The 17,537-nt window shown below is 41.9% G+C and overlaps 1 protein-coding gene across 1 annotated transcript in view; it reads left to right on the forward strand.

Annotated features, from left to right (window-relative positions):
* galnt3 (UDP-N-acetyl-alpha-D-galactosamine:polypeptide N-acetylgalactosaminyltransferase 3 (GalNAc-T3)) overlaps positions 1-17,537 on the forward strand; it is a 48,487-nt gene that overhangs the window by 12,536 nt on the left and 18,414 nt on the right. The window contains exons 5-9 of the mRNA XM_084309859.1: positions 173-407; positions 623-740; positions 1,842-2,042; positions 6,661-6,792; positions 7,072-7,173. Coding sequence (XP_084165985.1) covers positions 173-407; positions 623-740; positions 1,842-2,042; positions 6,661-6,792; positions 7,072-7,173 — 788 coding nt within the window. The remainder of the gene's footprint in view (positions 1-172; positions 408-622; positions 741-1,841; positions 2,043-6,660; positions 6,793-7,071; positions 7,174-17,537) is intronic.

The following is a 17,537-nucleotide window of genomic DNA, read 5'->3' on the forward strand; positions in this document are numbered from 1 at the left end:
AACATTGGTTTTTGGTGAAGTGCCCCTTTAACAGGCACTTATGACGTTGTGAGGAAAAGTTGCTACATTTCTCCAATCACCCTAAAAAAATTTGTTTTGAGGCTCACTGTATTTGAGGCTCACTGTATTTGAGGCTCACCGTGACTAACGGAAGCGCTGCGGGTTCCAACAGGTGAATGCTTCCACGGCTGGCTGGAGCCTCTGCTGGCCAGGATAGCGGAGAACTACACGGCGGTGGTGAGTCCCGACATCACCACCATCGACCTCAACACCTTCGAGTTCATGAAGCCCTCACCGTACGGACAGAACCACAACCGGGGGAACTTCGACTGGGGCCTCTCGTTCGGCTGGGAGAGCCTGCCTGACCAGGAGAAACGCCGGAGGAAGGACGAGACCTACCCCATCAAGTAAGACCCTGACGTCTCTGTGTGGATATATAATCGTATAATCCTTTTATATACCTGCTTATACACCTGCATATAACCCATATAACTCTGTATGATAGCATGTACAATAATTCTGTATATACCGTATACATATATTACCATGTATTTATATATATATATTTGCACTCTGGTTGGATGCCAAACTTCTTTTAATCAAATCTACTCTTTCTCTACAGAACGCCCACATTTGCTGGTGGGCTCTTCTCAATCTCCAAAGACTATTTCTATCATATTGGAAGCTATGATGAAGAAATGGAAATTTGGGGTGGAGAGAATATTGAAATGTCTTTCAGGGTGAGTCGGCATAATTGGCATAGTCGTCGTAATCGTCATAATCATCATAATCTTCATAATCTCAAAGTCATCATAATCATCATAGTCGTCATAATCATCATAGTCGTTAAGTCGTCAGTTGAGTAACATTGATGTCTTTTGTGTTTGTAAAACCTTCCCAACCTTGTCTTTGTCACATCAAAATACTAGAGCTGACCTGAATGCTTTACGAGGCTTGAATCAATCAAGATTCTAATTCTTTGTTTCGTTTTTTTACCAGTCTGAAATAAATGGCTAATAGAAATAATCATCCAACATTAATTTAGAAAATGAGTTCTCAGACGAGGACATTTAGTCATGAGAATTCTACCCCATAGCTCTCATTTACCCACTGCATTAAGTATTAGCTGATAATAGGGTTGTTAAGTCGTTGTGACGTATCGACCTTCCAATAAACAGTTCCCGTGGCCAGGCTTCCTGCGTTGGCTGAGGCTCTGGTCTTTTCAACATGCCTCAGTGCTGAGTCCCTTGTTGTTCCTGGAGTGTTTGGCCATGGACAAGAATATACGTCGGACTAGGGCTGGGCGATATGGCCACATTTTTTATCACAATAACATTTTTCATATCACTTGATACCGATAATTATCTCGATATACATGAAATAATTATTTCTGTCAAGTTTAAAGGCTATTTTTGCTGCTGAATGAAAGCTGAAGAAACCAGAAGGTTAATTGTGGTTCAGAATATTCTTTATTGTCAGAACATGACAAACTAGGCCTACTTGCCAAACCGCAAAGCTGAGGTAAAACATGAACACAAACTGTATAACAATACAACTTTTATAACTGGCATTAATAATAAAAAAAATGTAATAAAAAAAAATATATATATAATTTTTTTTCTTTTTTTCATATTTACCGGTATATCCACGAAAAATATATCATGATAATTATCGTTATTGTTTTATCGCCCAGCCCTACGTCATACTTAACAACCGAATTCCCACCAAAGCTTCAAATCCCCCCCCAGAAAATAGCATCCAGGACGACCCTACAGTGTGATTAATGGTTTGTCTTTTTGCGCCTTTTGCACACGTGTGTCTCGCCTCCCCTTTCCGTGCAGGTGTGGCAATGTGGGGGTCAGCTGGAGATCATTCCCTGTTCCATCGTGGGTCACGTGTTCCGGACCAAGAGCCCACACACCTTCCCCAAGGGCACACAGGTGATCGCCCGCAACCAGGTCCGCCTCGCCGAGGTCTGGATGGACGACTACAAGGAGATCTTCTACCGACGGAACCAACAGGCCGCCCAGATGTCCAAAGACGTAGGTGCTGCTTCTAATCTGCCCCCAGGCCCCACTGAGGCTTTTGAGAAACTTTTTGGTCAAGAACCATTTCAAGATATAAGATATAAGATATTCCTTTATTGATCTCCTTGGGGAAATCCATGCGCCATAGCAGCATGGGGGAGGGGAGGTACAGGTATGGGCAGGGTAATAGTAGAAAGACATAAATATAGGCAATACAATTTTATCTGAATATAGAAATATGAGAAGAATAAACCCTGAATATAAAAATAAAGAACAGCTTTAGAACAACCAAATCTAACATCCACACTTCTAGGTTACAAAAATGTTTTTTGTTTTTTTAGGATGTGGTTTTTGTAACATTTCAGCTGCGGGTGGGGGCGTGTTCAGTGAGCAGTTCCCAAAGTGTTATCCTTCCTGTCATCGTGTCATGTAGGTCAGTGTTTCTCAAACTCAGGTCCAAGGGGGCCGTGCTGGTGCCAGTCTCTGGGATGTTACTGAGCGGCCCCTGGGCTAGTTAGCTGCTGTTGAAATATACTTTCCCTGCGAACATTAACTTACATTTAGTACTGTACTGTAGCTGATGCTTTTATCCAAAGCAACTTAAAAAATGTGTACATTAAGTCAGCAGGAGGGGTACATCTCTGGCAGTCAGTGCCATTGTTTATCAAACAGTGTTGAACTTGAGTGCTACACTCTGAGTGCATAGTAGGATAGACATATTAGTATGATGGGTACAGTAGTAGTATAGTGATAGTAGCGTATTTGCATAGTAGATAGTAGTATAGACATATTAGCATGATGGGTAGTAGTATAGGGATAGTAGCGTATTACATAGTAGATAGTATAGACATAATTATTAGCATGATGGGTAGTAGTATAATAGCTCATCACATTCCTATGATGAGCATTCTACAGTCACTAAGTTGTGGAAACTACTATAATAAAAACAAAACACAAGGCACAAGGCCATAGAATACCCACCCACCATCCATATACGGAGAGAGAGAGGCTCCATAAAAAAAGAAAGAAAAGATCATTGTTTTTGTTTAACAGTAGCCGTTTTCTCTGGAATGTTTTCCCCCACTTCCACCACACACGGTCCTACGGTGTTTAGACTGTAGACCACTCGTTATCCCTTCCTCAGACAAGTTTGGGCAACCTCACGCAGGGCCGTCTGCCGGGCTACGCACAGTCTGAACTCCCGTCTGAACACGAGTCGAAACAACACCGGTGCAGAGCAGGACAAGCGGAGCGGGTTGGGATTCCCGGCGAGATCCGCGCAAACGAAAAGTAAATCTTTTCTTTTTGGGAGACGACCTGGGAGAAATAACATTATGGACTTGAAAAGCCCTCAGCTTGAGGCTATTAGAGGTTGAAAGCCAGTCGACTGACAGGAGGAGAACCCCCCCCCCCCCCCCCCCCCCCCCCCAGGGATGTGTACTCTAGTAAATGACACAGGCTGCCTGCACTTCCACAACGCAGGCTCTCATCTAAGGGGGTCATAAACAGTCCCCCTGGGGCCATACCTTAGAGAGCGCTCGGCCAGCAGGCCTCTCCTTCCGCCTTCAAACGGACTCTCCTGTCTCAGAGCGCTTCAAGGAATCCGCTATAGTAGTTATCGGTGTGCGCCGGTGTTAACAGCATCCTCCTCATTATAGTAAGTGCTCTCATTACTGCCGAGACTTGGTTGTGCTTCAGCCCCCAGAATGTGCTTCGCCGAGAGCTGTAAAAAGGTGGTTGAAAAAACCATTGGCTGTTCTTAATTTGTGTCAAAAGGGGAAAAAGAAACGTTGTAATTTACGGATTCGGGGTGTAGTAATTGCGCTCGGGACAATGAAGTAATTATATTAATAACTGCAAGTGTGGAAAGTGAGACGTTTTCCAAAATGGAATATTACTTCCCCCCCCCCCCCCCACAAGCTATTTCTGGTCTCTTGTCTTTGTTTTAAGAGGTGGACGGAGATGTGTTTTTGTACGTGCAAATAGCCGCTTAAATCCCGAGGAGAGTGGAAAGGCGTCGTTTAGACGGCACGGCGCAGAAGCCCATCGCCACCCGTCGCCATGCGGCCGCATGGTGTGTGGTGGCTCCACAGGAAGTGGTAACGGAGTCCCCTCTGCTCGCGGCTCAAAGACCGGCCGGTGTTCCTAGTGACGGGGGTGGGTTCCCCCTGTTTTTAAAGGTCCGACCCGTCATCCAAACCTAATCCGACAGGGTAGCCCCACAGAGGAAATAGGGGAAAAAGGCAATAGAGATGTATTTTCATTTTATAGTTGACGCACACTATACAACAGATGTGATTTTCTTTCTTTGTATAATGTTTTAATTGTATTTGCTTTCCATTTGGGCTGTAAATGGTTGGTTCACACCGGTAATGTTTGTACACATTGGAGTAAAATAATGTGTTCAGAAAAGTCCCAAAAAGTAAATTTTCCATCTACTGTACAAATCGACCATCTTCAGAATTAGATTAGATTAGGCGGCTGGGTGGCGTAGCGGAGATTGCGCTCGTCACCAATGGTGAAAAGATGCGACAGGCTGCCTCCTTGTGTACCGGAGGGGACACGTGATGCAAGGCTTCTATCCTCACTACAACCGACCAGTGGGGGGCATAGTCTAGCAACATTCAAGACGGGAGGGGAGAATTGGCAATACGAAATTGGGATGGGAGAAAAATAGAAAATGAGGAGAAAAAATGGATAAAAAAAAAAGAATAAGATTAAAATGTATTGGCGTCATACAGCACAAGTACAATACAACGTAAATAAGTTTGGCATCCAACCAGAGAGCAAATGTAACGGTAAAGTGCAACAGTAATATACAATGTAAAGGTGATTAAACTGGATATAACATAAATTAGTACTACTGCGTAATAGTGCTCATTACTCATTAGGTGTATGTACAGAGTTGTAGTATTAATATGTACAGTGTGAATACAGGTATAAAGACACTGATAGTAAGTCATACTGGCCAGCAGCGTAACTAGTAAGGGATATGTACAGATATAGATATAGTATCTACAGATATGTAAAAAGCATTATATGCAGATATGTACAGACAGATGTGGATAGATATTTATATGGTAAGAATATATACGGTATACACAGCATTATTGTACATGCATATGCATACACCATACAGAGTTACTATGATTACAGTGTAGGACAGTTGTATACAGTGAAAGCAGTAGGTACTGTAGGTGTACATTGAGTATAGGCTACAGAGTTCAGATTTTGTACAGTATGGGTAACAGAGGCTGAGCCTAGGGTGTAGGCAATGGAGTTCAGAGTTCAGTGTTTATATGGTACATGAATATAACCCTCCATTTATTCAGATATAGATGGATTACTTTATTGCTATTTCAACACATGGTTGATTGGGATTTGTCTCGGTGCAATGCTCATTTCAGCATAAAACAGTGGGGGAAACATACAGTAGAAAAAATATACAAGAATATAGGGCTGGGCGATATAACGATAACGATAAATATCGCGATATATTTTAATAATCGATATCGAATATCGAAATTAAAAAAAAAACGTTTTTTTTTTTTTTTTTTTTTTTTTTTTTTTTTTAAATTTTTTTTTTTTTTACCTGCAACAGGGCAGTTTTAAAACCAGAGACAGTGGACAGACTTGTCTTTCTTGCCTGCAACTTAAAGTAATGGCTTTGCTTGTCCAAATGACAATACTGACCAAATTCAGATTTCTTTTTCTCTTGTCCATTTATTTTGTTTGCTTTCTAATTTAAAATACATTTTGAAACCGTCTGTACACAGTAGGCTATGTGTGCTAGCAGAACTAGACTCCAGTCACGAGTCACAGTGCACATGTTTGTCCACCAAAAAAGCGCCAAAAGATAGAAAATAAACTAGCAGAGCCAGAACTGTTCAACTCCTCTGGAGCCACAGCCAGCAGAGAAGCCGGTTTACTTTAGCTTTTAAACCAGCTGCAGCCTGAGAACTGGAGTGTGAGGGGATGTAACACTAAAGATGGCAGCAATGACAAAGAATTGCTGCAAAATAAACATACATCTGTTGTTAAAAAAAAAAAAAAAAAAAAAAAAATTACATTTTTTTTTATACTTATAACAATTCGATAATTATCGATATCGAGAAATAAAATAAAATTATCATATCGTTATCGCGATATGATTTTTTTCCATATCGCCCAGCCCTACAAGAATACATACAATGCAATCCCTGAAGTAGAAGAAATATTTCACAAACATTTCATATGACCCATGAGTTCCTAAAAATGCAACAGTGCTGCTACAGTGCATAAAAGAGCTCAGTAGATAGTTTATTGATCCCCTTGGCGAAATGCAGTAGCTCTCATCAGTCAACAATGCCGTTAACAAACATTAAAATAGACAAACGTAAAATGGACACACAAGAAAAGAGTCAAATGAGTTAAAAGGTTAAGAAAGGAGCAAAGCAACGAGGTGGACAAACAATAAAGTCAGAACTTTAGTAAAAAAAAATAAAAAATTGCAACAGTAAAAACAGATCAACAAATGAAGATAAACGAGCACCATCGCACAGTGTAAAAAAAATAATATTTGCAACGATTTCAGTGAAAGAACTCCCGGACGGTGGCTTTTCTAACCCGGCTGCCTGCGCTCCTCTCCACACAGAGGGCCTTCGGAGACGTCTCGCGACGCGTGGACCTCCGGGAGAGGCTGCAGTGCCAGAGCTTCTCCTGGTATTTGAAGAACGTCTACCCAGAGGTCTTCATGCCTGATCTAAACCCGCTCCAGTTTGGCTCGGTGAGACCCCCGCATACCCCACCCTCCTCCTCCTCCTCCTACCACTACCACCACCAAGCCCCTCCTTTCTCTCCTCGGGCCCAAACCGCAGCGTGTACCGTCTGGGCCGCTGTGGGTTTCCACTTAGTGTCTCCCTGAGGGTTCTGAGGAGAGTCTCAGACCTCTGGAAGCATGAGGCGAGACTGGAGGATGTTTGAACAGCTTGTTCTTCGTGTTGCTGAAATGCTGCCCCTTTTTCCTCTACCCGCCCCCCCCCCCCCCCCCCCCCCTTCCCTGCAGGTGAAAAACGTTGGTAAAGACGCATGCCTGGATGCCGGAGAGAACAACGAGGGCGGGAAGCCGCTCATCATGTACCCCTGTCACGGCCTGGGGGGAAACCAGGTCAGCTCAGCTGGGAGGCTCCTCAGGGTTTACTGTCATAGTTTCTGACGTTTTAAAGGTCCCCTCCATTCAAGAAGATTACAGTTAACTGCTCTTGGAGCCATGACTTTGACTATACAGTATGTTATTAACTCCTCTTGGAGCCATGACTTTGACTATACAGTATGTTATTAACTCCTCTTGGAGCCATGACTTTGACTATACAGTATGTTATTAACTCCTCTTGGAGCCATGACTTTGACAATACAGTATGTTATTAACTCCTCTTAGAGGCATGCCTTTGACTATACAGATTGTTATTAACTCCTCTTGGAGAAATGGCTTTGACAATACAGATTATTAACTCTAGGAGACATGACTTTGACTATACAGATTGTTATTAACTCCTCTTGGAGGCATGACTTTGACTATAGAGATTGTTATTAACTCCTTTTGGAGACATGGCTTTGAAAATACAGATTATTAACTCTAGGAGACATGACTTTGACTATACAGATTGTTATTAACTCCTCTTGGAGGCATGACTTGGACTATAGAGATTGTTATTAACTCCTTTTGGAGACATGGCTTTGAAAATACAGATTATTAACTCTTGGAGGCATGACTTTGACAGATTGTATACAGATTGTTATTTGTCACCAGAGCACCATTTTCACATTCCTCCACTGGAGGGGAGGAGCTTCTCTGTACTTCCTCAAAATCTGAGCTGACTGTGTGACGCAACTAATCCTGCAAACTCATCATGGTCGCTGTTTGGTTAAGTCTGACACCACGTGTGACGTGTATTCATGTCCTGAACCAAGCGCTAGGCTTCAGAAAGCAGGAGATACTAGGAGCATACACCTCTTCAGACAGCAGGAGATACTAGGAGCTCATACCTCTTCAGACAGCAGGAGATACTAGCAGCTCATACCTCTTCAGACAGCAGCGCAGGAGATACTAGGAGCTCATACCTCTTCAGACAGCAGGAGATACTAGGAGCTCATACCTCTTCAGACAGCAGGAGATACTAGGAGCACATACCTCTTCCGACAGCAGGAGATACTAGGAGCTCATACCTCTTCAGACAGCAGGAGATACTAGGAGCACATACCTCTTCAGACAGCAGGAGATACTAGGAGCTAGTGGTGTAACGGTACGTGTATTCGTCCCGCGAATTTACGGAACGGCCGTCACGGTGCGGTACGTGCAGCCATATGAAGGATACGCCTCGGAGCCGTCCCTCGTGCGGCACAGAGGAGCCTTCCCTCGCGCGGCTCAGAGGAGCCTTCCCTCGCGCGGCTCAGAGGAGCCTTCCCTCTTTACAGCGCAAACGCACCAGTCGCACATGCAGGCACTCGCGAGGTCCGTGCGAGAACAGCGCGCGTGGCCGGGCACACCAAGGCACATTTACATTGGAACAGCTGCAGGGTCATTACAATTTTACAGTTTTCTTTCGTTTTCCTGTTCGCCCAATAATGTTAACCAAATGAAACCAATGGAAAGAAACGCACCAACAAACACACCAACATTCTCCCCCGCCGGACTCGAGTAGGGTAAATCTGCAGTGCCGCAGCCCCATACATTGCCGGACTCACAGGCACAGCTGATCAAATAAAAAAAATAAACATACGTTTCCTATAGAAAATTATTCTATTTAATAATTATCATAAATATAAAATAATAAAAAAAAAATTATTATAATTATAAATATTTTCTTTTCTGTTTTACCGAACTCATACCGAACCGTGACCCCAATACCGAGGTACGTACCGAACCGTGGCTTCTGTGTACCGTTACACCCCTACTAGGAGCACATACCTCTCAGACAGCAGGAGATACTAGGAGCACATACCTCTTCAGACAGCAGGAGATACTAGGAGCACATACCCCAAACAGTTTGTTATGAATCGGATCTATTAAAGCGACAAGGGACTCAGCCCTGAGGCAGGTTGAAAAGACCAGAGCCTCAGCCAACGCAGGAAGCTTGAAACGGTTTATTGGAAGGTCGATACGTCACGGCTTAACAACCGAATAGCCCAGCTGGCCGCACTGTCATCCAGGAAATGCTAATGCTAACCGCTAACATGAGCTGCTGATGTGAAACTGGTATTATGAGTGGATGCAGGCAGGGGCAGGGTTTCCCCTCAGACATGTTAGGCCTGGTGGGGAGCCCAGTCTGGTGGGGAGCCCAGTCTGTAGGTGGGCGCCGCCAAATTCTTCTCGTATTTTTGGTCGGGGGGCCGGTAACCAAGTTGTCTTTTTTTCCGACAGGGCTCGACATTAAGTCTGACTGGAGATTTTAAAATATGTCTTTTTTTCCAACACATTTTTCTTTTTCCAAACTACAGTATAGACCTTTTCAGAAGTACTGTGTTGCCAGGGGAACGGCTCTGGCCGCGGTTTAATTCCTGTTAGCGACCGTATCAATGGAGGACAACTCTTGGAGGCCGGTGGATGTTCTAAAAATAATGTTCTTTATTCATACAATTAAAACCAGCACGTTTTTGCAACACGCCTTGGTTTTAATTGTATTAATGAGACTGTGATGACGGATGACACTGTGATGACTGATGACACTGTGATGACGGATGAGACTGTGATGACGGATGAGACTGTGATGACGGATGACACTGATGACGGATGAGACTGATGACGGATGAGACTGTGATGACGGATGAGACTGTGATGACAGATGAGACTGTGATGACAGATGATACTGTGTTGACCGATGAGACTGTGATGACGGATGAGACTGTGATGACAGATGAGACTGATGACAGATGGGACTGTGATGACAGATGAGACTGTGATGACAGATGAGACTGTGATGACAGACTGTGATGCCAGATGAGACTGGTGATGACAGATGAGACTGTGTTGACAGATGAGACTGTTGACAGATGAGACTGTTGACAGATGAGACTGATGACGGATCAATGAGACTGTGTTGACGGATGAGACTGTGATGACGGATGACACTGTGATGACGGATGAGACTGATGACAGATGAGACTGTGATGACATCACATAGCAGTGCCTGCTCGGTTGCCAATAAAAGCTCAGACAGACCAGTACAGTAACCGGTTATCCAAACTGCTCAGCCTCCTTGAAAGATCCATCATCACCAATAACCACACCTTCACCTACCACCAGGGGCGTAGCTGTAGATTCTGGGCCCCATGAAAGAATGTATTAGTGGGCCCCCAAAGAATGTGAGCGCTCGTAAGTGTAATTTTTTTTTTGCCATTTATTGATGAAAACGCATAATATGGTTTTTACCTATACATTCAGATCAGCAGTTCAGCACCTGCACTGTTGGTGGGTGAGCCTAGTAAAGGATGTCGCATTGTGTTCATCTTCAATGAATGGACCAATGCAATAGTCTACCAAAGAACCTTGAGTCGCACTAGGCTGGGAACATCCCTGGGTCAAGAAATAGTAAACTGGACTGGACGAACAACATCGAGGCCCTACAGGAAGGGACAGAGCAGACTGTTCTTCCTGAGAAGGCTCAGGTCTTTTAATGTCTGCAGCAAACTGCTGCAGATGTTCTACCAGTCTGTGGTTGCTGGTGCCCTCTTCTTCACTGTGGTATGCTGGGGGGCAACACCAACACACACAAAATAAACAAACTGGTCAAAAAAGCAAGCTCTGTGGTGGGAGCGGACCTGGACAGTTTGAATCACATTTTTTTTCGCTTTTTTTTCCTACCTTAAACAGATCTTTTTCAAGTTCCAAGTTTTAATACTCTTATCAACATGCGAGTCAACAAATGCTTGCTTTATGCAGCCATTTAACACAAAAGGATGACCCTCATGCATTGCAAATTTGCATCAAATTCAAAACAGAGTGATGCACAAAATAACTTAAAAGAAAATAATAATTTAAAACAATGAATAAAGTGTGCATGAAATAATAGGGGAAAGAAAACGTTAGGAACTTGTTACATTCACCCACACAAGGGCTGGGTAATCAACCCCCCCCCCTCTCTCTCTCACACACACTCTCCCAGCTCTTTCTCTCTTGCCCCTTCCTCATCTCTCTCACCCCCCCTCTCTCTATATATCTCTCTCACACACACACACACACACACACACACACACACACACACACACACACACACACACACACACACACACACACACACACACTTCAGAAACAAACATAGTATCAATGAGAGCATCAATCATACACCTGAGTGATGTCTAGTAAAAAAATTATTATTTTTATTTTTTTTGGGGGCCCCCCCCAATGCTGGGCCCTTGGAATCATCCTAAACTACCCCCCCCCCCCCAGCTACGCCCCTGCCTACCACACCCGTGAAGATGAACAGTTCATATGAAGGAACAAGAACTCATGATACTACTAACCACTGGGTATAACATATTATAAATTAGTACTACTGAGTAATAGTGCTAATCAGATGTATGTACAGAGTTGTAGTATTAATATGTACAGTGATACAGGTATAAAGTCGCTATGGTAGTAAGTCATACTGGCCAACAGCGTAACTAGTAAGAGTAGGTAAGGGATATGTACAGATATAGATATAGAATCTAGTATCTACAGATATGTAAAAAGGATTATATGCAGACTACAGATGGATATATATATATATACAGCATTATTGTACATGCTATCATGCAGAGTTGTATGAATTATGTATGCAGGTGTATGGTATAAGTAGGTATATAGAAGGATTATTTTTTTTATATTTACAACCTGGTTATCTCTACTTTGTAAAAGTTAAGCCATCAGTTCAATGATACATTCCTACTTTTTTTTATTTGATTAACATTACATTTGAGTTAATATAGTTCTGCGTTAGTTCCTAGCTACTTGTTGCCTTCCTTGTGCCCCTAAACTAAAGTGTAACTATCAAGGTTTGCAACTTCCGGTTTGACGACGGTATGTGACAGTCGCATTTGTCACAAGCTCCGCTCAGGTTTTTGTTAATTTCGCTTAAAACCTACTTTATACAACACTAATGTGTTTAAACCTCGACGTATATATTAACTAAGACCTTCAACTAACTATATCAACAGGGAAACGCAGTATGCCAGCAAAGAAAGATAACACAAAAAGCCGCGAAGCAGATACTCCAACGGTAGACGGTGCGGTGACACACTCCACAGTGAAGGGAAAGGCAGACGCTATTGAGAATAAAAAGCCTGACAATCGCATGGATTCCAACATTCCTACGACCTCATCCGAGACAGTCATGGAGAGTACTTCACCCGACTTCAAAACGCTGACAGCTATGATAAAGATCTTAACCGACAAGGTTAATGATATAGCTAGAGCTGTGGAGAGAGCCGAGGCTAATGCTATCGCATTTAAGGTAGCTATAGAGGCTAAACTTGAAGACATCAAGACACAGGTTGTAGTACAATCCGATCGCATAACGGCGGTTGCAAATACTGGGATCGAATACTCACGGAAACAAAAGGAGAAGAATAAGGAACTATTTGAGACTATCGCCGAAGTATCGAAGGAAATGCAAATGGGAAACAAACAGCTTTGGCAGATGATCCATGACAACAAGGAGGAAAACTTGATCAAACTGCTCGAAATAGAATGTCACGCCCGCAGATTTAACCTCCGTATAGTGGGTTTGGATGAATCAGTCAACTGCACAGATGACAAGTTTGCTGCAGTGCTAGTCGAAATCCTAGGTTCTGAAATCCTACCTACAGAACCGATAGTGGACAAACGCTACAGAATTAGCACCGTAAACTACAACAACAACAAAAGAGTGATCATTGCTAGTCTACGGGAAACTGCAACAAGAGACACGATTATCAGGGAATCACGCAAGAAATGGGGAAAACTGATGTACAAAGGGAAAAAAGTGTGGTTCTATGAGGACATGTGCAAAGAAGCCATAACTCTGCAGGCCCGCTACAAGGATGTAGTACACCGGCTATATGAGAAAGGTCTCCACCCCGTCTTACGGTATCCAGCTATTCTTTCCATAGTGGAGGGAGAAGGAAAGAGATTCGTGCTACGTTCGCTTGAGGCGGCAGAAGATTACATGAAGAATATAAAAAGTGGATGACAAGATTCATCTTTCAGGGATAACTCTACAATTGCATGGACATCAAAAACGGCATCATACAAGCTTTTGACAACATTGAGGAATAAGTAATTTGATATAAAACGCTAAACACCATATATATATATAGATTCATGGTAATATGCAGGTCATGATTTGATAGACTATTTTGGAACATTCTAGAATTTTCTATTCTCTTTTTTTACTTGAAGGCTATGAGTCATAATGGAATATTCTGGAATACACTGGACTGTTATTGTTCTATGGCACGAGGAATGTACTGGAACATTATAACAACAATCTGCAAGTCATGAGTGGCTGACAGCACTCTGGAATACAATGCCTTTTTCAATGATGGCCCCGGGAAATAACAACGATATGAGACTTGGTCATGAAATAGATGTGAAGAACAACGACCACCATAGCAGATTAATGATCACTCATGACGGGGGACGATCTGCATACAAGTATTTAAAAATCTCCTTGTCGTTTAGATGTGTAAACATGCAAAGTTATTTAAAAAAAGAAATTTAAGTAGATATTCCCGGATTATATGGGTTTCGATATCTAATTCTAAACATCATTATTTCTTATTCTTTATTTCTTTATTCTGAAATGTTCTAACCAATAAATGTTAGTAGAAGGTTTATAAAAAGAAAAAGAAAAAAAATAGGTTTAAATGAGTATACTAATTGAGGTATATTTTTCATTTTGTTTAATTACATTAACGGGAGAGAGGCTTGGTCACAGGTGACATTCTATTAAATTAGAATTAAAAGTATAGATTCTATGGTATACATAGGAAAGCTTAGGATAAATTGCTCATTCTGGGCTGACCGGAGGTGCAGGAAAGGAAGAAGTTGTACGCGAAGGAGGTATCAAATAGGTACCTTGTACGACTCTGTAAGGGAGGGGGGATCAGGGGTTTATTTGTATATATGTATGTTTTTATGCTCGGCTCTCAACGGGACCTCAACAGTGGGATGTAAATCCATTGTGAATTCGCACTCCAAAAGTATTACCAACAAATACAAATCAATATGTATAGATTATGGCTAGTTTGAATATAATGATCTGGAACACTGGGGGAATAAATAATCAACATAAACGCAAAAGCGTGCTCACATTGATGAAAAACAAACAGGTTGATGTGGCTCTCTTAAGCGAAACGCACATTTTAGTGGGAGACAAAGCTACGTTAGCAGACAACACATACCATAACATTAGTCACTCTTCCTTTGGAACGAGAACCCGTGGAGTTGCTATAGTCGTGAAACGGAAATTGAATATTGAATTGAAGGGAGTATGGTCTGATGCAGATGGTCGGATAACCATAGCTAAGATTATACACAAGAATAGGAAAATAGCGTTGGTAGCGGTATATGCCCCAAATCTATACGAAACTAATTTCTACACTGCACTCACTCGAAAAATTTTAGACCTTCCAAAATACTCATTTATAATTGGTGCGGATTTTAATGCCATTTGGGATCTTGGGTTGGATAAATCTTATCCCAACTTTTCCAACGAACAAAAAAATTCATCTAATGCGTTAAAGGATTGGTCGAAGAATACAGGTGTAAATGATCTATGGCGATCACTCAACCCCACGACCCGGAAGTACTCTTGTCGATCAGCAAGACATAAAACACTTTCCAGAATAGATTATGTTTTCGCAACCCCAAGACTATTTGATAACTATGAAGTGGAGATGGTACCCAATGCATTATCAGATCACTGTTATTTACTCCTAAAAGGATCATTTGGTATACTATCATCCCGAGCCCCAAGATGGCGATTTAACACGACACTGCTGAATAACAAGGAATTCATTACACAACTCAAAGAAGCTCTTTCAGTATTCCTACTAGAGAATGTGAAATCGGTGCCGGACCCTAGAATATTATGGATGTCGGTAAAGTGAATGATCAAGGATTTCACTGATAGCTTTTCCTCCAAAATACGCAAGAATCGATGCTCAAAACTGGCGGAACTAGAAACGCTTTACTCTACGTTATTTACTTCTTTACAATACAACGAGGACACAAAGTTAATTTACTAAAAATAGAGATTAACGCCATTTATAAACAACAATCTGAAGTACAAATACGTAGCACAAGACAACAGCATTACTCTCAAGGTTCCAAACCAAGTCACCTACTAGCTATGCGATTAAGAGTTAACGCAAAATTTGCAGATATAACTACCATTAAAGCACAACAAGGACTTGTAACAGACACCAAAAAAATAAACGCAACATTCAAAGAGTTCTACTCCAACTTGTATAAATCAGAAACTACCTTCGATCAAAACAAAATGGACACATATCTTAATCAAATTAACCTCCCCAAACTTTCAGAGGATGACGCTAAACAGTTAGGTGTTTCTATCACACTAGAGGAACTCAGGAAGGCCATATCCGAAATGCAAAGTGGTAGGGCTCCTGGAAGAGACGGTATCCCACCAGAAATGTACCTCTCATGCTGGGACATAATTGGACCCCTATTACTTAATATGATTTTATACTCAGTCAAGGAGGGGAACTTTCATAAGAACGACAATATTGCACTCATAACAGTCCTCCTTAAAAAAGACAAAGACCCCACAGAGTGCGGTAGTTATAGACCCTTGAGCCTCCTCGGAACCGATATCAAACTGTTCTCTAAGGTATTAGCCATCAGACTTCAAAAGCATATGACGTCTTTAGTTCATCCGGATCAAACTGGCTTCATAAGAAACCGCTTGATCACTGACAACACAAGACGACTACTATACGTACTAGATGCCAGCAAGGACGACACCACACCTAAGGCGATGCTGTCCCTGGATGCAATGAAAGCTTTTGATAGGTTGGAATGGTCGTATCTATGGGCAGTATTAGAAAGGATGGGGTTAGGAAAAGGATTCATTGATATAATTAAAGTATTATACAAAGACCCATCGGCCATGATTACAACAGGTATAATCACCTCCGAAATCTTTCCGGTATCACGCTCTTCTAGACAGGGTTGCCCTCTTAGTCCCGGACTATTCGATTTATCACTAGAACCTTTAGCACAATATATAAGACAATCCCAACTCATAGAACCAATCGTAATTAAGGGCACACAACACAAAATTAGTTTATATGCGGACGACGTAATACTGTTCATGCAAAACCCTAACGCCACAATGCCTCATCTTCTCAAGTTGATTGATGACTTTGGCGACCTATCGGGATTTAAGATAAATTGGCCAAAGTCGGCTTTCCTTCCACTGAACGCCCCTGCAAAAAATACACGTCTTCCAGAAGAAATACCAATGGTTAAACACTTTAGATGTTTGGGAGTTGAAGTATTCCCTACCATAAGCCAAACGGTGAAACACAATTACATAGAAATCCAAAATAAAATCAAATACGACTTTGACAGGTGGTCAAAACTTAAAAACTCAGTACAGGCACGGGTTTCAATAGTTAAGATGGATGTCTTACCTAGAATCAACTTCATCAACTCAATGCTACCGTTACCCCCTCCAGATGGTTACTGGAAAAAATTACACTCTTCCGCATACACATTTATTTGGAATAACAAACCACCACGCATAAAAAGATCCACCGCACAGAGAAACAAAGCCGACGGAGGTATGGCATTTCCAAAAATGTTCCACTATTTTAAGGCGTACACTTTAAGACCACTGACAACCTGGTTTGAACCCCAAGCATCAGTATCCTGGAGAAATTTAGAAGTAAATATAGTAGCACCACATAGACTGCAGGACATAGTATACACCAAAGTATCAATTAAGCAATGCGAACTGAAATTTGGCCCCATAATTACTCATGCGATCCGGATATGGCGTGAAACACACAAAAAATATTCTAACCCACATAAATGGCATAATCATACTCCCTTATTCAATAACAATGCACTCCTGATTGGAAAATGACCTATAAGATTCCCTAGATGGGAAAAGCAAGGCATACATACATTAGGAGATGTTTTCAACAAACAGGGTATTTGTAGTTATGATGAAATACACAAAAAAATGTATCTCACCGGCTCCACATATTATTTTTACGCACAGTTATTGTTATGTTTGAAGGCTCACGGTGTTCCATTAAGGATACCAATTGTACACCACAGATACCACAAATTATTCTATGAAAGAGAGACATCGAGAGGTTTTGTATCAGATTTTTATCATCAATTATTAATGTCCTCGTATGAAACCCTCCACCTAGACTCAGTCTGGAGGAGGGATATACCAGACCTCGAAAAAGATTTTGATTGGCAAGAAGCCTGGGCAAATGTTCGACTTGCATCAAGGAACCCGGACCATCAACAAA

This window comes from Notolepis coatsorum (assembly GCF_963971535.1).
Source record: "Notolepis coatsorum genome assembly, chromosome: 3".
Taxonomy (NCBI): Eukaryota; Metazoa; Chordata; class Actinopteri; order Aulopiformes; family Paralepididae; genus Notolepis; species Notolepis coatsorum.